At 29.7% G+C, this 25,338-nt stretch overlaps 2 protein-coding genes across 3 annotated transcripts in view; one reads left to right on the top strand and one right to left on the bottom strand.

Moving 5' to 3' along the window:
- Positions 1-4,274, top strand: part of LOC107452262 (uncharacterized) — a 72,344-nt gene extending 68,070 nt beyond the window's left edge. The window contains exons 24-25 of the mRNA XM_087161770.1: positions 1,790-1,865; positions 3,993-4,274. Coding sequence (XP_087017896.1) covers positions 1,790-1,865; positions 3,993-4,148 — 232 coding nt within the window. The 3' untranslated portion in view covers positions 4,149-4,274. The remainder of the gene's footprint in view (positions 1-1,789; positions 1,866-3,992) is intronic.
- A 4,190-nt stretch (positions 4,275-8,464) lies between these two features.
- LOC107452266 (uncharacterized) overlaps positions 8,465-25,338 on the bottom strand; it is a 62,036-nt gene continuing 45,162 nt past the window's right edge. For both annotated transcript variants that reach the window (XM_043049615.3, XM_043049616.3), the window contains 12 exons: positions 23,580-23,784; positions 22,792-22,872; positions 21,311-21,401; positions 19,603-19,780; positions 18,291-18,325; positions 18,105-18,196; positions 16,886-17,012; positions 15,926-16,182; positions 13,203-14,393; positions 11,219-12,115; positions 9,730-9,904; positions 8,465-8,691 (listed from right to left, as the gene is read on the bottom strand). In XM_043049615.3, the coding sequence (XP_042905549.2) occupies positions 9,746-9,904; positions 11,219-12,115; positions 13,203-14,393; positions 15,926-16,182; positions 16,886-17,012; positions 18,105-18,196; positions 18,291-18,325; positions 19,603-19,780; positions 21,311-21,401; positions 22,792-22,872; positions 23,580-23,784 (3,313 nt within the window). In that variant the 3' untranslated portion in view covers positions 8,465-8,691; positions 9,730-9,745. The remainder of the gene's footprint in view (positions 8,692-9,729; positions 9,905-11,218; positions 12,116-13,202; positions 14,394-15,925; positions 16,183-16,885; positions 17,013-18,104; positions 18,197-18,290; positions 18,326-19,602; positions 19,781-21,310; positions 21,402-22,791; positions 22,873-23,579; positions 23,785-25,338) is intronic.

The raw sequence follows: 25,338 nt of genomic DNA, 5'->3' as shown, positions 1-25,338 counted from the left end.
AATTATAAGGTTTCCTTTCGCAAAGTCTTGTATGCTCAGCTGAAATCCAACATTGTCATGAAATTTTAATGGACAGTGCAGTTTGATCCTATCGCTAGTGTGACGCCTGCTAAAACGTCATTACGGATTTCAGTGACAATACTTTTTAAAAGAGCTTTTAAAAATAATTTTTAATCCTTTTAGGACAAAAGGTTCGAAACTGCAATATTTTTGCTTTATCGAAAAAAGGTTTCTAGTACAAACATTTTCGTGACCATAAAAATAAAATTCGGAGACAATGTCGCCGTAAGGTTACATGCTTTCTGGGTTGAGTACATGCAGTCCATGAGTAGCTGCAAGTGATCTCCAAGTAGCTAAACATAATCATTTCCATGCAATGATCGGTGCAATCAGACCATAAGACCCAGTGCATTCCATGAAAAAGCTGTCCACACCATCTTGGTGCCCATACCAAATTGCCATACCTTATTGACAACTTGGGACCGAGCTTTCATGAGGTCGGCACCATACGCGAACTCTCTCATCAACACGGACTCCAGCTGATAACGTGATTCATTTGACCAATCTACAGCTCTCCAGTCGTCTAAAGTCTAACCAATATAGTCATGAAAGGCACTAGACAATGATGTCGTGCTGTAAGTAATGGTACATCGGTCTGCCATATCCCATTTCAGCCGAATTTCGTTACAATGTCCTAAGGGACACGTCATTACACGTCCCGCATTGATGCATGCAGTCATTTTACGCAATGTCACATGCCTGTTATTCTACGCGCACGTCTGCGGTCTCAGTCATTAAATGCAAGTGGTCGGCCCCTACGTTGTCTTTTATGGTACTATATGCCTGGAATTAGATATTCCAGGCACACTTTTGACACAGTAGATCTAGGAATATTTGATTCCCTCACAACTTCCGAAATGGAATGTCCCAAGCGTCCATCTCAAATCCAAGAGTATATATGTTCAAAGTCTGTTAATATCCTTTCCTAATAATTACATCATAAACATTCTCAGGTGAATAACTTGAACAAAAATAAAAGTTCTGACAATGCACCACCCCATTTATACTTTTTGCACGTAATATTACTGCCATGTGTATCAGGGTTGCAAAAAGCCCGGGTTTTTCCAGAAAAACTCAATCCGACTGGGTTTTATTGGGCTTTTCTGGGTTATATTGGGTTTTTCATGTTTTATTAGGGGTTTTTTTTCAAAAGAAAGGACAGGGATAAGTACCTTATTTAAAAAAAGCTTATTTTAATATTAATGATTAAGTTTAATTTTATGAATTGACTTAACATATAGCAAAAGGTGACTCTCCAGTCTCCAAACACAGTTAGATTTTTCACCATAGGTTCATTTTTTTAAGCTAGACTACATATATATTTCAATAGAATAGCTCTTTAATATAGCAGAGGATAAAAAAGAAACCAATTTTAGAAAAACCCACTTTAGGGTGGGTTTTTCAGAGTGGGTTTTACTGGGTAGGTGGGTTTCTTGCAACCCTGATCTGTATGTTTGCATACTGCTGATATTCCATTTCTTTTGTCACCTCTAGTGAGTGCATATTAGTAATCTTGCTCCAGTATTTTTACAAAATGTCACGTGACGCTTACCTTTTTTAAACTTTTGATGGAAAAATCTTAGCTTTAAACTTTGTTGAATGATTTTTTTTTCAATTATTTAAAAGAATTTTTATAAATAATTAGAATGGAAACAAGTTTTTTTGTTATGCCTCTACTTTTTACAAATACACTTAGGAAAACAATATTCATTATTTGTTTAATTTACAGCTCCCAATTTGTGTATATCGGAGTGACTTTCAAAAATGCAAAGTTCAGAATGATCAACTTCGTTCCAACAATGTTGGTGAGTCAAATTTGCTTTAAATACGAAACTTTCTCCTCAGTAAAAATTGCAAAAGTGAATTATTTTCCCGCATGATCAGATGCTTGAAGCAGGATCTCTTTTATATTCCACCACGCATTTAAAAACTGCAAGTTTAACAGCTTCACAGTGGATATGGGTACGATATGGGTAGCCACTTATAGACACTTCTCATACATTAATATTCATTCATCAAATCATGAGAACCTGCCACGGCAGCACAAAAAGATCAATGTCACAACAAGCGGACTCAATGTCTCGAAATTATGAGCTATGCACGCTTTTGATCATCACAACTTGAGCCAACGATCAAAGAAGGCATACAAGCCTCAAAGCACAGAGCCCGAATAATACCTCCTAGAAGATAGAAGACCTTAGTACGGGTTACCACAAACGAGAAATTTGATTCTAAGTGTAATGACATTTTTCTTGCATCCTTCCAATGCGCACCTTAGTAGCCCGAAGGTTGGTACATTTTTCTTATTTGACGTCCACTGCGCAATTTATGTTCGCTACGTCTGACTGCTAAATTGATCCGTGCTGAGGCCTTCTCTCTTCTAGGAGGTGTTGGCCCGAAGAACTCTGTTTTAAATACCAGTTGTTTTTTTGGAATTTCTCAGTATATTTAATGGTTTAAAGCTGTTTTTGTGACAAAACGATTTTCTCCGTTTTTCATTCTCATCCTAAACCGATTAAAACCGGCAGTTAAAATTTTAGTTTTTGCCACGAAGTTTTGCCTTCCGTAATATAACTTTGTCTTTTCTGCAATCATTTTACGATTATTTTCCATGCTTGCTTCAGAGCCACAATGGCTCAGGGGATAGAGCGTTCGCCTTCCAAAGAGGTGAATCGAGTTCGAATCCAGCGATGGCTGGTCGATACGAATTCCTCACTAGGTTCGCACCGACCACAGTGCTGACGTAAAATATCTTCAGTGGTAGACGGTGGTAAGAGTCCCCTTGTCGTCAGGCTTACCGTTGGAGGTTTTCGTGTTTGTTCTATCCGTGTAACGCAAATGCGAGTTGTTCCATCAAAAAGTTCTCTACGAAGGCGAATTTCTCCCAATACTTAACCCAGGACTTCCGTTGTCTTCTGGATTGGGTTCAAAATTACAACGCTACAGAGTTGAACAATCAAAGTCGTAAACGTAAAAAATTGGGTCGGCTGTTCAACAACGCTTATATATATTTTTAAAAAATACATACGAGTATCAGTCAGACAAAAATTGAGTCAACTGTTCAATGACGGTAATAAAATAAAATATACTTACTTCAACTTTTTAGCACTTATTTCGTTGTTTAGAACATCGCATAAATAAAGCTGCGATTCGACTTTATTATTGAATTGAAATAATATTGGAACGATATTCACACTATTACAATTTCTTCACAACAAAACACTTAAACCGCAGTGGCCGAGGGGATTGGTCACGCGTCTCTCAATGAAGTGACCCAGATTCGATTCCCAGCAACGACGAATCGATACAAATTCTGCCGACATAAAATATTCCCATTCAGTTAGTGCAAGTGCAGATTTACATTATAAGTTTCGGAGAGAAAACGTGTCCTAATTTGGTAAGAAGTCTGTTGAGACAACAGATTTATTTTTGTATAAACTTTTCTATTACTCTACCAACCTGATTGCGAATTTTCTTTGTAATCTTTAGGGAAAAAACTTTATGATCCTTATGGTTAAAAACCTTTTATGCTTTGGATTTACATCATAAATTTAAAGGTTTTGCGCAACCAAACCAGTTGCCAGTTTAAAACTGTAAATCTTACAGGATATTTCTTACAGTGGCAACAGGGTAGCACTGACTACCGATTGCAAACGACAAGCAAAAATCGGGGCAACATCAGCAAAACAGCAACTATGTCACGACCCTGAGACTCAGGCTTCTTGCAGGAAGATTTTTCAACTATATATAATTATCTAGTTTAACTATTTATTTTAACCATTATTAACTATTATGATTAAAACAAACAAAATTATTAACAAAACAAATTATTATTAACAAAAATGATTATTAAATATATTTAATAATCATTTTTGTTTCAGTTTAACGAATAAAATGCATTGTAACATTTATTTCGCATTAAAATGTTTTAGCCCATGGAACTGTTTAGCAACATCGGTGGATTCTTGGGCATTTGGATTGGATCCTCTATCATATCAGTCTCTGATTTATTATACAAACTGTCTGAATTCATCTACATTTACATCATGAAACTTGTTAAAAAGAAATCAATGACAAGGCGATCGTAATTGCAGATAAAGTTCAAATAAGTCATATTTTTGTTCAAATGTACTTTTCTTTCCTTCCCAATTTGGTTAGTAAAGTTATAATTGATGTTACCTGATTGAAAACTTCATTCGCTTTAAAAATATGTATTTTCAAATAGTATTACGCATGTGTAGAAATAATATTGTTATTAAATATATTGTTCAACCATATTATTTGTTATTTGCAAGGAATTTTAATCATTTGGAAAGTTAAAAGTTTTACATCACACATACAAGCACTGCATTCTACACAATTATTATTAAATAAAAATAGATGAAAAATAAAACTCACTTAATAATCAGCACAACAATTGATCAATCAATTGATAAATCTGATATCAAACAGCAATTGATAAAGCTGGTCTTCTTAAGTACTTTATTCATATAGCACTATAAAGATTAACAGTTGTCTTTTCTTCAAATGCTTTTCTTTTTAAATTAAATTTCGACTTCGAAATAACAGAATTCCACCAGGTTCCTTAAAATTTAATAGAATTTCGACACGCACTTCTAACATAATATACAAGCATTACATATAACACAATATACAAATTACTGAAAATTATATAAGAAACACAAGCTAATCACGTAGAATGTTTTAAAACCAACTGAAAATAGCTGCAAACGATTTCAGTCGGCAACCATCGTGCTTGTATTGGTTTTTGGAGCACGTGACAAAAACAATCAATTTCACAACAAAAAGTGCTTTTATTTATCGTTAAAACACCAATGCTGTGGGCCGGGATAGTTTGGTTGATAGGGCGTTGGGCTCATGTCAAAGAGGTCGTGAGTTCGATTTCCGCAGGTCGAAGGCTCCCCGTGTAGTAAATGGTGGCTAGTGTACTTTAAATCTGTCGGGTCACAAAGTCCTCCAAGTTCCCATAACAAATCAATACCTCTGGGGGTACTAAATTGGAGATTGCTCTTTTTGTGGTTCATGTCAAAATTACTATCTGTGGATGATAGGTAGGTAGGTACTTTATTTACGTCGCACTAGCGCTGCACAATGGGCTATTGGCGCCGGCCTGGGAAACATCCCTCAGTATGATCCGATGACACGCCATCGCAATTTTGATCCTCTGCAGAGAGAATGCCTCCATTTGCTTTGATTGTCCGTGCGATTTGCGTGCGAAGTCGAGCACTTTACGGTAGAACAGTTTAACGAGGATCTGTGGATGAATCTATCCGATCTGTGGATGAATAAATGGATGTATGAATGGGTCAGCCCTCCAACCCGGACTGTGACGTGTGTGACTGAAATCGTATTCTTGGCCCACGATGACGCCATTGAAAAACAAGAAATACACCCCCTGCCTTAAATTCACTTGGTTTTACCAAGCAGGCTTGCAAGTAGCATTAGAAACAAAAACACAGATGTAGTAAAAAAAAAATAGCATCAAAAGTTGGTGAAAAAATTACAGCAATTTATTACAATGCAGCAAAAATTTCTTTCCGTGAGAACATGAGGAACCCATAAGTCGAACTTTGAGATAAGACCTAAGTAGAACCTAAACCTAAATTACTATGAACAGTACCGAATTCGATAAATTTAAAATCTCAACGATCGGTTTGCATCAATCAATGTCTTTATTACGTCTATATCAGCTTCAACTGGCCTTCCAGAAAGTGATGCTTCTTCAACATCAAATTTGCTGAATTGGAAATTTGCAAACCAGTTTTTGGTACAAGCGTATTATCAATACATCGTCTCTAGACCATTCGGATTTTTTTTTTTCTTTCCTACCTGAATAATATTTTCACCTTTTCGATAGTAAAAATAAAGTAAAATTATAATTCCGATAACCTAACAGATTTTTTAAGTAACTATTACTCTGTTTTTTATAATTAAAAAATACCAAACTATATTGTTACTCGTAATTAGAACGTCAGGAAAAAAAATTAGATAAGAGACATAAATGTCCCATCTGCTTTTTTTAGCATTAAATCAATTTTTTTCCCTGCGGCTCAGACTCACATTATTAAAATTTCGGTGGGAGAATACGCTTCGTACAACGGTACTCGTGGCCCTGAAGGAGATTTCGTTGTAAGCGCGTGCAGCAGTTAATGTATTAAAATGTGCATTGGATATTCATGACTTCTCATATCAAATATAAAGTGGGTTTTCTACAATTTCAAAACAAAAACACAGTCTTAACATTTACATTAAAACTTAATTTTTTGATTAAAGTCTTAGTTCAATTAAAAGATATTAGATTGAAAATCCAAATTTTTTAGATTATTCAAACTAATTATTTTAAACTGTTACAACTCACAAATATCAGGAAACTCACAAATCAAAAATATCAGGAATCTCACAAATCAGAAATATTATTACAAAAAGCTGAAAATAAAGGACCAAATATAACCTATCAGGAAAATCAATAATTTCAGGATTACTACAAGCCGGGATTAGCAAAAGTCATTAGTTTCAACAACAAAAAAAAAACGGATTTATTTAGTTTAACTTAGATTTTTTTTTTAAATATTTACTCGCCAAATTATCCAACATAATGTAATACTAGCACATAATATTATTTAGAAATAATAATGTAACTAAAACAACGCATATTTCTAACTAAAATGTTTAAAACAAATTTAATCTAATTATTACAAAGTAACCATTGAAAAAATAAAGCCATAATTATCTTCATGCAAGCTAAAAATCCTAAAAATTTCAAAGACAGATTAGTCAGTTAAATATCCAATGAATAGTAAACTAGTTGAGATTAGAATACATTAAAGAAAAAAAGTATTATTCTTATATTATTCAAGTATTTCTTTATTATTGATATACAAAAATTACTTATTAAATAAATTTTAATAGTACTTGCATTAAAATAAACAAAAAAACTTAGATGGGTTTAATTCAAATATGTTCACTAAAGGCAAATTATTTTACATGGTTATTGAGAAAATATAATTTTAAAAATCTCAAGCCATGTTTAGCCTCTAATTTTATTTATTTATTAATCTATTTTGAAATTTTATTTATTTATTAATCTATTTTGAAATTTTATTTATTTATTAATCTATTCTGAAATTTTATTAAATTATTAATCTATTTCGTAATTTTATTTATTTATTAATCTATTTTAAAATTTAACAATTTATATACATTTTCTTCATACTTCTTTGGATAAAACCTTCATTATCAATGAAATGCTGTTGTTGCTTGCTATTTTTGAGAGGAAAGCCTTCAGAAACATTTTTGGTGCTATAAATGTTGGTAGCTAATGGACATAACATAATTTTGAGCTATATAGGATATCCAAGAAAGCTGATATCAACAAATACATCGAAATAATTGGCTTAAAGCTTAAAGGTCAGAAGATCTTCTTAGAAGATCTTCAATTACAAGCCAATGGGAACTTTGAGATAAGCCTAAGATCAGATGGGTTAGCCTAAGACTGTGTGGAAGAGGATTTTAAAATCCTAAGAATTAATAAATGGAGAACAATCGCAAAGAAAAGAGTAGAATGGAGGAAGATTCTAGGAGAGACTCTGGCCCACAAAGGGCTGTCATGCCAATAGAAGTATCAATGAAATCAAATTTCACACACCCAAAAGATAAAAGAATATATTCATAAATAAATAATGTGTACAGATATTTTTGATCAATTTTTGCTGTTTTTTGATCAAACTCTTTTCTAGACCTGATCATTTACCCACCTCCGTTACCAGCTATATTATGTTCCTAATCCAAATGACAGTGGGATCAGTCACTAACCATTAGAGTAGGGATCAGTGGGTATGGTTGCAGTAAAGCAAATATAAAAGCATATTTAAAGTATTCATTTTTTTATTATTATGCTAAGGGAGAAAAATATTTTTTTATTTTTTAATTGTTATTGAAAATATTAGTTAATTGTTAAATGGAATAGTTAAACACTCTAAAACGCTTTGGAATGGTTTAGTTAATTTCAATTAAGGGCTTAAAATATTTTTTAAAAAAAAGAAGTTTTTTTCTTCTTTAAAAAAAAAACGGCTTAGTTATAACTCTGTTCTTAAAAGCACAATATCTATCGCCAAATAGAGTTTGTCGTCAAACACAATTTCAACCAATTTTCGCCTTACTATATCAACATTGCTAAAATTTTAACTGCAGCTTTAATAGTGCCAGCATAAATAACAATTTTTTCTTTTGATTTGATACTTCACTTTATACTTACAGTACCACTCACTGTATTTAGAAGCTTATTATCTACCATTTACAACAAAAATAGTTTTTGTTGTAATTAGTTCTAATGCACAATTATTATTTTAGAAAAACTGAAACTGTGAAAAAAATCAATCAGGCATATTTTTAAATTTTTATTTTAAAAAACTATAATGCAACACAAATATATATATATTTATAATCATACATACAGATATATATTTATCATACATACAGATATAAATTTATAATCAATAACAAACTCTTGATTACAAGTGATTGATGAATTTACACGATGAGAATATATACAAAAACTTTGGCATACACAGTGGATGAATCAGTAGAAGTTTTGATTATATAGTTTTTATTCTGAAAAAGAAACACCTAAATTATTCACAAATTAATTCATCAAAACAAGTAAAACATATTTGAGGTTATTAAAAAATTAATAACCCTAAATATATATTTTTAAAAATATTTCTTATCAAAAGCTAAGCAAAATAAAGATATAAATTAGAATTCACAAATAAATATTTAAGTCAGGAAAAAAATAAGAAAACTACTGAAAACTGACGAATCACTATTGAGGAAAGTGCGATTGAAAACCTCAAAATCAGCTGGATAGCTGAAGGAAAGCAGGAGGAACTGAAAGGTGATAATCAGAACTGGCAATCTAACAGATTTACATAGTGGAAGCTAATATAGTGAATGTGATATTTGTAATTAAATTATCATTTGAATTGAAGGATTGTTTTAAATTATAATGCTTTAAATTTATAAAAATAGAGAATTAAACAGATAATTTAAAAAATCACTCTTAGACTTTTTTGGTCAGATTGTTTTATACGCTTTTTCTGCCTTCTGAAGAAAAAAAGTCTATTAACAAACCGTTTATATAACAGCAACCATACGCTGCATTTAATTTGAGATGTGTAGAATATGGTTAAACACACACAAAAAAGTTCTGGGGGAATTCAGGCAGCCCAAAGAAAAATTTTTGTAGAATTAAAGTAAAATTGTTCCAAATTTTTTTGTGTCGCCTTGCAGAACTTTTCTCTGTAATGAGAGGGGGGGAAAAACTATGGGAAATTCTTCCACCAGAAAAAAAAATCTTACAAGAACGAAGGAATGTCTCGATGTAAGGAGGTGATGTGCATTTTCTGTTATGCAAATAACTTTACATAGCTACCAACATGGGTAGGAAAAAATCCAGTGGATTTTAAGAAGAATTATAAATTTTAAGATAATTGTTGCGTAATGTACTAAATATTTTACACATAGGGAATTTTAGGGATTTTTATATCACAGATTATCTCTGAGAATTATCTACACCCGTGTATTGTTCACGCTTGCTTAAAAAAAAATATTTTAAGCAAATTAATATAGCAATACTGAAATTATTCATACCATGATTTACAAGGGACTATCTGCCATTTAAATCCATAGGAACCACAGGACGATTAGGAACTTGAAAAGGTTGGACATTCATGATAGGAGGATTCATCGGATGTTGAAACATGTTCTGACTTGCAAGCATATAGTTTGGTATGTTTATGATTTGGGAAGATTGATTAGGATTCACCTGAAACATACAAACATTCAAAATTAAATGAAAGTTTTCAAAAGCATAATTATCTAAGCATAGGCCATCTTTAAAACATGGGTACTATAAATGAGTGATATGGATAATTTAAAAATAAGTGATGTTATACTAATAACAAACTAAATAAGTAATGTGTGTGTATATATATATATATATATATATATATATATATATATATATATATATATATATATATAATGTGTGGTTGGAACACAGCAACTACTTTTATTAAATGATTTAATTTGAGTTGAATTATTTAAAATTTACATTGTTAAGAATTATACAGAAATGTGATTTGTTAAAATAAAAAATTTATATGAATAATTGTCTACATACAAAAAATAGGAAATTCTAGAATTCTCGAAATAACCAAGTCTGATAAAAAAATATATTTGATATCTTTTAAAAGCCTTCTTAGTTATAAATAAATACTTGAAGCAGTTTTTTAAAGTTTCTTATTCTATAAAAGTTATTAATAACATGACTCTTTTAAGTGAGTTTTCCTTGAAAAATGATAATTTCGTGCGATTTACGGTTAATTTTATTTGTAAAATTAACAGCTTTATTAATAATGTTAAGTTGAATAATTTTAAAACTTTATGTTACATACTAAACCAGGATTGCCACACAAATCTGGAGAAAAAAAAAATTCCCTGTGTTTTCCCTGCGCATATTATACACAATATATTAAGAGAAAAAACAATCATTGTGCTCTTGTATGAGCAGTATTGGGATAACTTTACTAGTTATAACTGCTGAAAAAACGAAAAAAAGCGAAACATACTTAAAACTAATTATAAAATTAAATATTTTAATGTTGTTGTTGTCGTTTGACAAGTGCAGAAAAGAACAAGTCAAATGGGACCGAAGGCATGGAGCACAGCCCTGGCCACATCTCCTACTTTTTCGGAATAAAGGGTGTCATGGCAGCAGTTGAGGTCGATGTTGGAGAGGGTCGAGGCAACAGAGACACAGTTGAAGAGATGCCTAAAAACCAACCAGCCTCTCAAGGCAATGGCAAACCCCTCTATGACAAATGCAATAAAATATTTTAATATAGCTGAAAAATCATCCAAAATTTTCCATAAATTGCACTCTAAATGGTTATCATCTTTTAAAAGACAAATATAAGAAACAAAATTCCCTATAATTTCCCAGTTTCTTAAGAAAAACTTAAAATTCTCTGCATTTTTTTTTTTTTTTTGTTATTTTAGGTTGATTTTTAAATTCCCTGTAGGTTTTCCCTATTTTCCCTGTGGAGTGGCAAAACTTGTAAACAAAAACAATTTTTACCTGTGCATACACAAGATGTGGAGTAGTAGTAAGTCCATAATTTTGTAATGAATTGGGATATGTTGAAGTATAGATAGTAGATCCTTCAGGGTAAGACTTCAACATATTTTGATTATTTGATTGTCTGTCAGCTGTTTGGAATCTTGAAAACTGGTCAACAGTAGGCACTAAAATTTCATAATGTCCATTACCATTGGATATAACATTGCTAGGATGGAGGTAAGAGTTATTGCTGGCATACAACTTTTGGGCAACAGTAGTCGCCTTTTTGGACGAAGTTTCAGATTTAGATTTTGAACTCCTGGAAATTTTATTGCTGGACAATACAGAAGATGTAACAGAAGAACTTATTGTTCTGGCAGAGTTACTAGACTGGGGTATTAAACTAATATTTTCTGCACTATAACCAGCAATGTTAGAAGATCTCATGGCAGCGTCATGATTTGTACCGGAGGGGATAAAATTGGATGGCTTCAGTTTAAACAACTGTTGATCTGTCTTGTTAGCAATAGCTGGGCTGCTTGCATTGCTAGGCAGAAAGCTGTTGGGGGGTGTCGAAATTGCGTGGGTGCTCACGGGGATGAAATTGTTGGACATAGATTGGAAACTTGGCATGGATGGGAAACTAGGCATCGATGGAGTAGACACTGGTGGAAAACTTGACACTGATGGGCCAGGCATTGGTGGGAAACTTGAATTAGAAGTAAAATTGGGATACGGAGAGACTGGTTTCAACAAATTTGAAAAACTGGACGTCACTGGAGGTTGTGACAAAAGAGGCATGCCATAGGATGAGGCACTTTGAAATTGTGGAATTTCAATGACAGGAGATGTTCTTTTAGGCGCAATTGCACTTGAGGTATCCTTGTAAATTTTATTTCCAGCAGATTCATTAACCTATAAATAAAGAAAACTAGTAAGTACATGAAAAAGAATTTAACAATACCCGCTAGCCCGGAAATTATCTTTTTATTTATAGGAAACAAGATACTATAAAATATATATAAGATAATTCACCACAAAAGGAGCAATTCTCCCTAATAGTAAATGATTAATGCACTAACATTATACTAGTACGGCTCAGGCTACATGCAACCCACCTATTCATTTTTATTTGCTGTAGTCCTCCTTGCAAGAAAAAACTTGTTAATTTAAGATTTGGAAGGAAAAAAATCATTTACCTTTCTAACTGCTTTAAATTTTTAACTAATACTTCAAGTACACTATCATAAAGTAAAACAATAAAATAATGATGAAATATTAAGAAATAATAGACGTTTAACATAGTATCCTCTATTATTTTATTTTCAGAAATTCTGCTAAAAGTCAGAATAATTATTTTCCTGTTTTAAATTACTTTTGATATCAATTGTAACTTTCAATTAGCTCAGTCAAAATAGAAATAGTCTTCATTTGTTTGCTTAACTTCTAACATCAGAAAATGTTAATGAGAGATATCAAATTAAAAAAAATAAAATACAATATTACAAAGATTAAAAATATAAGTTTTGTGTATACATATATATATGTCCCAGATTTTTGTTATTGGCGATCTTTATTACTAACATATATTGGCGATCTTTATTACTATGTCCTACTTTGATAGATAAAATATATTGCAAAACAGTATTAGATTTGAATACAAACAGTCTTTACAGTCTCAACTTTTTGGGGGGAAATATTGGACTTATTAGGTATCTCAAACCTTTTCCTAGAATTTTTGGGTATTTTATTTATTACAATATTAGATTTGAATAAAAAGTCTTTACAAGATTAATTTTTTTGGGAAGAATATTGGACTTTTTAGGTATCTCAAACTAATTCCTTTTTCTCGACTTTTGGGGTATTTCAATTAAATTTCCTGAATAATTATCCAGATTGATAAAATTTCCCAATTTTTTTACTGTTCTGTGGCCACGCGATAAGTTATTTACAGAAGGGTACAAGAAAGGATGTAAGAAAAATAAGTACTCTGCGATTTTACCTCATTCCTGACACTGTCCAGATTAGCTCTTAATTCCATGCTAGACTGTATAGGCTGAGAAGGATTTGCATGTGGCTGTGCAAGCAAATGAAACGTCATCTTATGAGGATCAGTTTTATCAGGCACAACAAGAATTTCTCCAGTCGAAGGCGGCAGGCTCACTTTCATGGTCGGAAACTTGTTTGGCTCCGGCTTTAAAATCTGAACTGGATTCTGATAGGAGAACGACTTGTCATATGCAGAATTAACCTGAGGAATCGTTAAACCTTTAGGAGAAGTAGTCGGTGACATGTGAGTCGTGAATGTTGCCACCGTGTTACAAACCTGTGCTGGTGGAGGCGTGAGTTGTTTAGCCTCAGACTGGTTCGAAAGTTCCGGAGATATTCTCGAAGGAGCACTCGTAAAAGAAGAAAATCCAAGAATACTGGCATCAACGGTAGAAGGTTCGATGTTGTTTGACGGAAAGGTAAAGTTTGACTGAATGCCCAAACTGTCTTGCAGAAATGGAACATGCTTGTCGACGATGGAGCTTTGAATGAACGGACTCGATTCTGGTGAACTTTTTTGAGTGTTTTCTGGCGTACTAGAGTCGGAACTGCGAGATTGGGCCGAATGTGCGGACCTGCCACCAGGTGACGTATTCACCTCACCAGATGAATAGATTGCTTCCCTAGTGAAACTAATATTTCCATTTGTTATACTCTGATTACTACACTCATCCAAAATGTTATCCATACCATGGAGTAGGCCTTCTGTGCTGCTGTTAGAAGCCTTACGGTCATCTTCCCGTGAACTATCGGGGAAATTAGAATCATTTTCACTTAATTGCTGATCAGGTACTTCATTCAACACAGTATCTTTTTGTCCATCATAATTAATGTTTCCTTTTTGGTTATCTTCATTCGTAAACACGCACTCGTTTGAATCGTCGTCGTTGTTGTGAGACTCTAGGTAATCGTTTGAACCGGAAACGGAATTATTGCAAACGTCAAAGTCCTCCATGGAGTTAGTGTTCTCCTCCCCCAACAAAGAGGAGTTGTTGCTGCTGTCCTCTTCATGCTCTTGATTTGAAGAATCAGACAGGAATCTTTCCAGCACTTCCCTAGGGTTGCTATGAATTGATACTACTTTCAAGCTGGAATGTCGAGAGTCACTGTTAGTGTATAGGCTTTTCAAGACTTTATTTGATTTCTGAAAAATAGAAAGAATTTTAAAATTAATTTATGCATACGTAGACAAACACTGAGAAAAAATTTTATTACTTTTCTCTGATTTTATCACTACTTTTTTCAACTATACATTATTCTTATGCAGACTTTTATTATGTATCTTAAATACAAATTATATCATTTTTCCAAGCAATTTTCGGAATTTTAGTAAAATTTCCTGATTTATCCAGATTTATAAAAGATTGATCCCTTTCCCTGTTTTGAGGCTACCATAACAGAATGAAACAGACTGAGATCAAATAGAAATTTAATTTAGAATAATAAAATATTCAGGAGATGACAAAATTCATGGTAGGCTACTTAGCCCTTTGATTTGAAACTTTTTGGTGCATAATTGGATATTTTTCTGCATAGCAAACTGGTTTTATCATGTTATTCCTCTCTATAACTTTCTTAAAGAAAATAAAAATATAGCAGATTTTTAGCTTTCTTAGTCAAAAAAAAATTTTTTTTTTTGTTCTTTATAAAAATTACTTACAACTTGATTACTTACTAAATACTAAATCTAAATAATTTTGAGGAAAAAATCAATGTAAGTTTTGAATTTTTTTAAGATTAAGAATCAGAACTTCTAAAATAAAACATCATTGCAACAGCCAATAACATGATGGCGATTTTAATTCCGCACTATTAAAACCAATGACATAATGTCAATGATGTGGTTAGCATTGTGAACTGGCTGCCTTTACTTCCCCAACTGATGTATTGGGTTGCAAGCTACCAGCGAGCACAGAATCCTGGTACTTTCTAATGACAGCACAGTGCCTTAACCACAGTGTAATTTTGAGATTATAAATACTACCACATTTTGAAATTTAGAGCAATGTTTATAATTCTTTTTTCAATTTTTCAAAAAAAAATCACTTATACATTATTCTTATTTAGGTTGATGAGTATTTCTGTATAGAATAACTAATCAAACCAATTAAGTAAAAAACACACAGTTTAACAACGGCAATCTTTAAGAAACAAAAATATATTTGCAATGTTAAAATAAGTTGTGTTTGTGAAGATTGTGTTTTAAACTAGAAACTAGTAAATACTAGTGTGAATGTAATAATAATGCATCAATGCTATCAGCAGGCACAAGGCCAATTGAAACCTATTAATACGGAAATGCATTTACAAGGAATTTTAAAACTATGAAAATCATTTTAAGCTACAAAATATCTTGTAACATAATTTCATATATATATGTATATATAAATTCCTTTAAAAAAATCAGTTTCTTTTAAATGATTTTAACCATAAATTAAAACTAGACTGATTTAAATCAACCAACTTTGATTAAAAACATTATCCTTAGATTTATTTCAAAATCACTGAAATTATCATGTCATCGGAATTATACCAGATTAGTAGTGTTATCCAATAAACGTTTGGTCGTACGACAGTTGCAGCAGACATTAACCATTAAAGAGACACAAATGTTTCACATTCCATAACATAATCTACAGTGTTATTTCTAACATCCAGAAAAGTAATTCAACTCACCTTAACAGATAACTCTGCTTCTTTGGACAAAGACTCTAAGGCTGACAAATGAGATGCTTTCTTCTTTCTTTTCCTTCCGTCGTCAGGTTTCATTTTTCTCCTCTTAGAAGCAACTTTAGAGTGCTTGGAATTACTTTTAAATTTGTTCTCTTCTTTAATATTAGTGAAACTAATGTTGCTTATTCCATGTTCCTCAAATAGTTTATTAAGGCCACAAAGGAACATATTATAAACACTGTGCGCCATTTTTGTATGAACTGAAAATAAAAATATGTTTTTTGTTCATAAAAGTAATATAATATAAGAATTATTAATAATTTAACTATAATTTATATAACTATTAATTAATATAACTATTATTTGTTTATATAAAAATATAACTATTATAAAAGAAAATTATTTAATCCAAACATAGTTTAAGGCTATTGAGGTTAATAAACTATCAGATAGTTTATTAAGACAACATCATAACAAGATTATAAACTTTTTATCTTAAAGGAATCCATAATTGCATTTTTCGTTAGTGATGGTCGTTATTATTTCAAGAATTTTAGAGATGCCATGCTTTAACTTTACTCACATAAATTTATTTTAAATGTATATTTGTAGAAGAGCAATCATACAAAAACATTTCAAAAATACAAGTCCAATAAATATTTAAAGTAACACAGACTCATATTAACAATTAAACTAAAGTATAAAAAGATTTTTATGGAAAAATTTACTATTTTTCATTAAGGTATATCTAAACTAAGTATTTATATATATATAATAGAAAATTAAGTTATTTAAAATAATTTCTCTTAAAAAAATAAGCTTGATTTCAAAAAAAAAAAATTATAAAAGGTGGTTTAAACAAGCCAGCCCTGCACAAACTTATAAGATGATAATAAGATTTCGAGATGATAATAAAATGTAAAAAAAGTTTATAAATATAATAAATTATCAAAAAAAACTTACCACCATGTTCACCATTATAAAGACGAGAATTTGACACCAATTTTCGAAAGTCTGCATCCAAATCATTGACAGAATTATAACAATGATTCAACAGCTTTCGAGTAACAGTTGATAAATCCATTGGTTGCTGCAGACGAAAATAAGTACTTAAATTAATACCGCTAATATTAAGAAAACATAAATTAAATCTATAAACATTAAGATTGGTTTTAAAAGTTTAAATATCTGGCTAAGATGCGGACTGAATGTTTGATTCAACAAAATTCTGAAAATATTATTCCTTTTCATGTTTTGTAGTAACCACTAGCAACTATGTACAGTGCACAAAATGAAAATGTGAAAACACTCAATAACTTTTAAACAGATTTTTCAAACTACTTGGACTACATTTTAAAAAGATCTCCCATATTTTAGCAATCAAGAATACAAACCCATTGAAAAATTGAGTAAGTACATTTTATGTCTGATTTTGTAACTAAAGCATCTTCTGCACTATTTAATTGGCACATTTAAGATTACAGCCTTGAACCATTAAAATTGAGTCCATTAGTACATACATGAACTTAATAATAAATATGTAATAATATTTACACGAATAGTTTTATAAAATATTTATTTTAAAACCTTCATGGTTAGATATTTTTTCATTAATTTTAGTTCAATAAATATATACAAACAATCCAATTTAAATAGCTAAAAAATCGTACCTAAATAATTAATTTTAGCATATACATGCATGTATATACAAGTATATAGTATACTCAAAGTTAACCGTGATGTGTTGGTCTAAAAAACTAAAAGTACGCTGTTTTAATTTTATGATTTCAGCTTCGTGTTTTAGTCACAGAATAGAATATTCCCTTATAATCATGTTATCCTTCATTTTTAGTGTTTTAGTCACAGAGTAGACTATTCCCTTACAATCATGTTATCCTTCATTTTTAGTGTTTTAGTCCCAGAGTAGAATATTCCCTTATAATCATGCTATCCTTCATTTTTAGTGTTTTAGTCACAGAATAGAATATTCCCTTATAATCATGTTATCCTTCATTTTTAGTGCTTTAGTCACGGAATAGAATATTCCCTTATAATCATGTTATCCTTCATTTTTCATTTAAATTCCTTTCACATTTCTTTGATAAGCGCACATAAACAGTCCAGTGAATTTCCACTCCTGTATATAAATATCATGGATATAAATATCCTACATCTAACTCACCGATATTATTTCATAATAACCTGGTGCCTCTTCTCTTTGGACAGGATTCAAAAAGGGCCAGGCGTCCTTGCACAGTTTGATTTGTCCAACCACTAAAATGCAAAATTGTCAGACATTTAGTTTTAAGATAAAAATTTAGCGTGTAAAATAAATAACACAGATTTCATAAAGTAATGATCAACTTACATCTTAGAATAGCAGGCTTCAAATCAATGCCATTACTGTTAAAAAGAAAAGAAAAAAAGTTGAATTGTATGGACACTGAAAATGAACAACATTGGGATATGGGGGTGATAAAATAAAAAATAGTATTATATTCTCTATTTAAAAAAAAAAAGGAAAACTTTTAAAAAAATGTCTTATAATTTAAATTTTTCTGGCTCCTCAATTTATTTTTTAGGTTTTTAACAAAAAAAATATATTTTTCATTACACCCTGATTTTTTACGCAATTTCCCCGAGCTTTCAAGTTTTTCTATAAAGGGTATAAACCCTGAAAAAACAACAGTAAAATTTTATTTTAATTAAAAATAATAAAAGACTAACAATTACCAAGAAAGTCTCAAGAAAATAAGTCTAAAATAAAAGTTCGAATATCATGAAGTTTTTTCACTTACTATAATTAAATTAGCATCTATACAATTTTATTAGCTCCTATTTAATAATTATCATTAAAAATCTACCCTGATAAAAATATTTACAGAGCAAATCTGCAATAATAGCTTCATAAATCCGAAACAGTCTGTCGATTATTGTTCAATTTAACACACCTATTTAATAAAAATTGCAAAAATAAGGTATTTATAAATCTTAATAGTTTAAATTGAATATGAATGGCATATGTAACAGAATGCCACCAGATGGCGCTCTCCTATTAATTCAATTACATTTTTTTTTTTTGTGTGTCATTATGATCTCATGATATGATTAATGTTGAAGGGAAAATGTCAGCCCTTATAATACCGGCTATCTTCATATCATAATGTATTAAAGTTTTTTTTGTTTTTAAAATAATGTATTTCGTTAATTAATTTGACCACCGATCTATACTTAGTAATCTCTTTTAGCATATAATGATATTCAAAAAATGTGAAATAAATTATAAAATAAAATTTTATAATTGAGCAACCAAAAAAAATAAATTTCTTTGTTTTGTTCTTTGTGGTGCTCTCTCAACTCAGCTTTATAATTTTGATTAGAAACCCGTTTACTTTATATCTGATTAAATTTAAAAATAAATAAATGAATAATAAAAATTCAAAATAATTTGCAGATGCTGAGATAACCACAAACTTCTGGGGGCTAGAGGATCTCTGCAATCAGGAAAACTACTACCATTAAATTTGCTATTAAACTTATCAGCAGCTATTAAAAATTAAATCATAACAAATTACGAGATAGACATTAAATATTGTTTACTTTACACACCTCAGATCTAAGAGCAAAGAATCCGCATAAAAATATTATGACAAAAAAAAATCTTTAACAATCAGACAAACCTGTAGAGAGGCTGATAATCTTGAACATAATTATCTTTAAGAGAATGTGTTGTATCATCAGAAAAATCTTCAGACATCTCTTCATCGTTATCTTCATCAGGGATTTCTTCGTCATTATCTTCATCGTAATACTTATAACTTCTCCCAGCCGTCCCAGTGGGCACTTCACTTGCTCTGCCTAAAAGCATGAAGAGAATATATAGTCTAATTTACCCTTAATGCAGAATTGCCACATATATTTCAAAGAAAAAAATTCCATGTGTTTTCCCTACACATAATATATACAATATATTAAAAGGAAAAACACATTTACTGTGCTCTTGCATGAGCTGTATACAATTAGAATTTGTGAAAAAAATTTAATATAGCTTAATTTGTTTTTATACGCATTTCACAATTTTCTAAACCATGACGAAATTTACATTTGTCAGCTGAATTGTCAAATTGAATGGTTCAGATTATCAAACCTAAGTGAAGCCTTTTGATACCAATCAATGGAATTTTTCTTCCATTTATAACAAAAAATGCTCACAAGGGAAACTAGGGAAGTGTGACTCGTCAATTTTGAAATAAACTAGTGGGATGTATGCCTTATGAGGAACAATTTCGTTCAACATTCGTTTCGGCCCATAGAAGGTCTTGTGAGAGATAAAAAATAATTCAATATATGGAAAAATCGGTATTTTATTACTTCAATGCAGACTATTACTTATTGTAATTGTCTCATAATCCAATTAATTTGTAATTAATTGGATAATTAATTAATTTCTTAATTAATAAACTAATCAGAAAATTAATTAATTATTATTTAGTTACTAATTATTAATTAATTATTTATTAATTAATTGATTTGCAATTACATACTCCAATTAATTTGGAAAGTTTTTAGAAAAAAAAAATTAAAAAAATTTTATGTCAATTTTTTTTTTTAAATTAACCTAACAGGTTTTTCTGAAAAACTGCAGATACATAAAATTTTCAAAATCAATTTTAACAATAAATATGCATTATATAGTGCGTGAAAGAAATTAATTATCCAATTAATTACAAATTAATTGGAGTATGAGACAATTACAATAACTAATAGTCTGCATTGAAGTAATAAAATACTGATTTTTCTGTATATTGAACTACTTTTTATCTCTCACAGGACCTTCTATGGGCCGAAACGAATGTTGCCCCCTAAAATTATTCCTCATAAGGCATACATCCCACTAGTTTATTTCAAAATTGGCGAGTCACACTTCCCTAGTTTCCCTTGTCAGTCGCTTCCTTTTTACTTACAAAACCATGTAATTAGAGGATAATATACCTAAAAGAAATGTATTGTAAGAAATTTTATCTGTGTTTTACAGTCAACTTTTTTTTAATTAAAAGAAATGTCACTGCAGAACAAGGTAGCCACTCAAATCTGGAAACAAAATTCCCTGTGTTTTCTCTGTACACATTATACACAATATATCAAGAGGAAACACAATTACTGTGCTCTTGTGTGAGCTATATTGGGCTAACTATACTAATTTTAATTTGAGGGAAAAGTTTAGATTAAATGAATTAGTTTAAAATAGCTGAAATATCATCATTAAATATCCCATAGATTGCACTTTGAGTGGTCACAATATTTAAGAGACAAAAATACAAAAATACAAAATACAATTCCCTGTATTTTCCAAGTTTTTAATAAAAATAAAAAGGAAAATAAACTTACGATTCCTTTCTTCCAACCGATTTGCCCGATCTCTTTTTAAGTTCTCTTTAACATTATTATATCCATTAGACTTCTTGTCATGACTTATAGTCTGAAATAAATAAAAAATAATATAACATAAATTTACATAAGTACAGAATAATAAGATATAGTACAGAAGAGTACAGAATAATAAGATAACTACAAAGTGCAAAGTTACTCCAGCGATAAATAAATGAATTAAATTTTAAATATGAATTAAAGATTTTACAAATCATGCTGTTATGTGATTTTTAACAAGCAATTCAAAATTAATTTCTTTAAATAAAATATGTTAACAAAATACATATTTTTCCAATATATATAAGTCATCTTTATATAAGTTAGATATATATAAGTTATCTATACATATTTTTCCGATATTATAAGTATCCGATAATGATATTTATTTAGTGACGAATAGCATGAACTAAATACATATTTGTCAAGCAAATTGTACTAAACAATATCTTTGGAGATAATATTAATCTGATCATGCAAACAACATAACAAACAACAGCAAACTACATACAATAATTAAACCTTTTTTTAAAAGTACAACGATCTAACATTTTTTTTAATTGAATTTTTATAAAATAAAAATATCTTAACACAAAAATATTATTTTTAATGTATTTACAAATTCATTCATAGATTCAGTTCAAAATTAAAATTTTTACGATAATTTTCCTTCAAAACAAAACTTTCTTTTAAATATAATTATATTCTAGAATGTTGATAAGTGTTTAGTTTGAAAAAAAAAATTAAGAAAATATCGAAAGTTTAGAAGATATTCAGATATTTCTATGAAAGATAACAATAAAATATTTATTTATGCATACTAAAAACATATTAACTTGACTTTAGAAATATGTACAATTATAGAAGACAAATATAAGGTAATGCATCTATTTATTTTATCGACTAACAAAATTGTTAAAGCTTAATGTTATGTTATAGTTATACTTTATGGGAATGAATCATCCAAATCTTAATATTAACAGAAATTAACACTAAATTAAATATTGACTTCCATTAATACTAAATTAAGATTGTAATCAAAATTATTTGAATAATCAAAAATAAATAAATAAAAAGAATGCACCAATAAGGGGAAGGCAAATATAAATAAAAGGAATGCACCGATATGACCTAAGCATTTTTAAAGTAAGTTAGCTATTAATTATATTGGTTAATTAATTAGAATAGTTATACAATTTTTGTTATTAAGGTAATATTTAAATAAACATTTTTAAAATAATAAGGATTATCATTTAGATTACGATCAATTTGCTAAAACTGCATTATTTCATGAAATATATTCAAGTGATACTAAAAACCATCAATATTTATTAAATAAACTAAGATGAGCATCTAAAAAAAATTTATCTGATAAATGAAAATGGTAATTTGAAAAAATTCAACATACAAAAAATATTAATTATAAAAAGCGAATAAATTACTCTGTTATGACTCCTTGTTTCTCTCTTAGTAATCATAGGCAGACTGATCAGTTCTTTGATTTTCTGTCTCAATCTTTTCTCCTACAAAAAATGAAAAATAATCACATTACTTCAAAAAATTAGAGAACAATGATCTCACCAACTCAAGAATTATAAAAAAAATAATAGCAGTAATAGAATAAAATAGCAAAAAGAAAAAAAAAATTTACAATGCTGAGGCAAATATGAACCAATAATGGATTGCTATGAGTGCAATCTTTCATGGAAATAAATACAGTAAATTTTTAAGAAAATACTTAATACTTTTCCAATTCCCAAGGCAATTGAATATTGCCTTGATATCCGTTATTCATCTGTATCTATTTAAAATCCTAATTGCTTTTACAAAACTTGAAACATTTAGAAAAATTTTAACTAATACTAATTAAATGTACATTTTAAAGGGAAAAAATAGTTTTTCTACAAAAATTAATAAATTTGTTACATTTCTAACATTTTTTAAGTAACCAGTATTATTTTATTACTCATAAAACATTATAATAAAATAACTCTTAGAGACGATTATCATACCTATACTTTAAAATACATTCAGAGCACATAAGAAATCAGCTTAAATAATAAATAAGTTTTTAACTATCAAAAATTACAACTTCAAAATGACACTATTTTATTTAGCACCTTTTCTAGACATAATTCATTCAGAGCACATAAGAAATTAGACTAAGTAATGTGTGATGTTTTAACGATCCTTAATAGCAAAATAACTTTTAAGATATTTTTAAAATTACCTTTTCTTGGTATATTTCATTCAGAGCAGGTAAGAAATTAGCTTGTATAACTTCAAATAAAGATCTCTCGCACTTTGTATTACTATCCTTAAACTTGTCTGCAAAATTAATCCAATCATCAAGTGTATTGCATACGACAGACCATACAGACTTTTCATCAGTATTCATAAATTTCTTCTGATTACCATCCTCTTCAAGATCATCACTGTAAAAGAATCACTTTTTTAAAATGCAATTTTAGAATATTTTAAGAATTATTCAGATAAATTACAATAAAAAAAGAAAATATTTCTTTTCAAAATCAAATTTATGATGTGTAACTTTTCTTTTAAACTATTACTAGGTTTAAATATTTGATATTATTCTTTGAGCTATGTTTACATTTGTTATTCTATGCTCATATTCTTCACACTAATTCTTACTATTTATATTATGTTTACATTCCAGTGTTTTCATCGCAGAAAAAAAATGGGTGAGAATTTCTCACCCTTTCTCAAAAACAGGGTGAGATTTCAAAAAGTTAAGTGAGATTTCTAAAAATTAAAAAGCAAAAACACAAAGAGACATGAAAAAAATCATTTCTTTAATTATAATAAATTTTTAATATCTTCTAATCTTTAAAGTATTGAATATTTTTGCTGCATCATCATATGGAAAATGTTCTATATCTACTTTTTCATCAGCTATTCTCATTAGGTAACTCAAATGCGTATTTATTTCGTTTTGATCGTTTCTACCCACATTTGTTTCATTTTCATTTGTCCGTTTCGGAGTAGAAGATATTGCCTTTACAAGGTATTTGTCCATCTTGCATTAATGCGCAAAAAATTTTAACGTCTTACATGAAGAAACCTTACCTACAGTAAACACGTGGTTGCAGAGAAATGCGTTCTGAAAGAGGTTCGGAGGGATGGTGTTCTGTAGTTCTTAAAGATTTTAACAATACTGGTAAACAGGGAAGCTAGATAATGGGGCAGATGTTGAAAATAATGAAAGATCCAGGAAGAAAAGTGAAACGGATTTTATTCTAAATGGCGCAATGAGAAATTTTTTTCAAAATGCGAGAAATTCGTGAATTTTGAAATTGGTTTATAGAATGCGCGAATTTCTCGCGGTAATCATTTTTTAATGCGAGAAAAGAAAAAAATATGCGAGATTCTCGCGTTCTCGCGCTGTAGTGAAAACACTGCATTCTTTTTTAATAAAAGCTACATCTCTCATAACAAAACCTAAAATTGAGAAAGAATCAGAACAGATTAAGATTTCCAACGATATTTTAGTTTCAATAAATAAAAAATAGTCGCAATATTAAAATATTTAAAAATATCATTTAAGAGCTTTTCATTTAAAAAAATAATGCCGATTAATATGATGAAAAAAAATATTTTACATGGTGTAATTTCATTTGGAAGCATGGAGGAGACATATTCAAATACTTCAACTGAGTTTATTGAGTTATGCTTAATATGTAGGCTTTATGAACACACAAATGACTAATAGATAAATTATTTTATGGAATTCTTAACTGGGCCATTTTTTAATAGTTAAAAAAGGAACTTGCGTTATAAAATTCAGAAAATCAATAAAAATAATTTATAAAGAAATTCTAAAATCAAACCATAATATTGTTATTTTTATAAAGTGAAACAATAAAATCTTTTACAAAAAGCAACAATACAGTGTAATTATAATAAAAAAACAAGCAATTTTCTCTTGTTTCATAATGATACTAAAATTTAGATTCAAAACTCTAGCTTTT

The sequence above is a fragment of the Parasteatoda tepidariorum genome, chromosome 4 (genome assembly GCF_982258835.1).
Source record: "Parasteatoda tepidariorum strain Cologne lab strain chromosome 4, Ptep-v5.0, whole genome shotgun sequence".
Lineage (NCBI taxonomy): Eukaryota > Metazoa > Arthropoda > Arachnida > Araneae > Theridiidae > Parasteatoda > Parasteatoda tepidariorum.
Note: the sequence above shows the minus strand (reverse complement) of the source record. Positions and strands in the feature narration are given on the sequence as shown.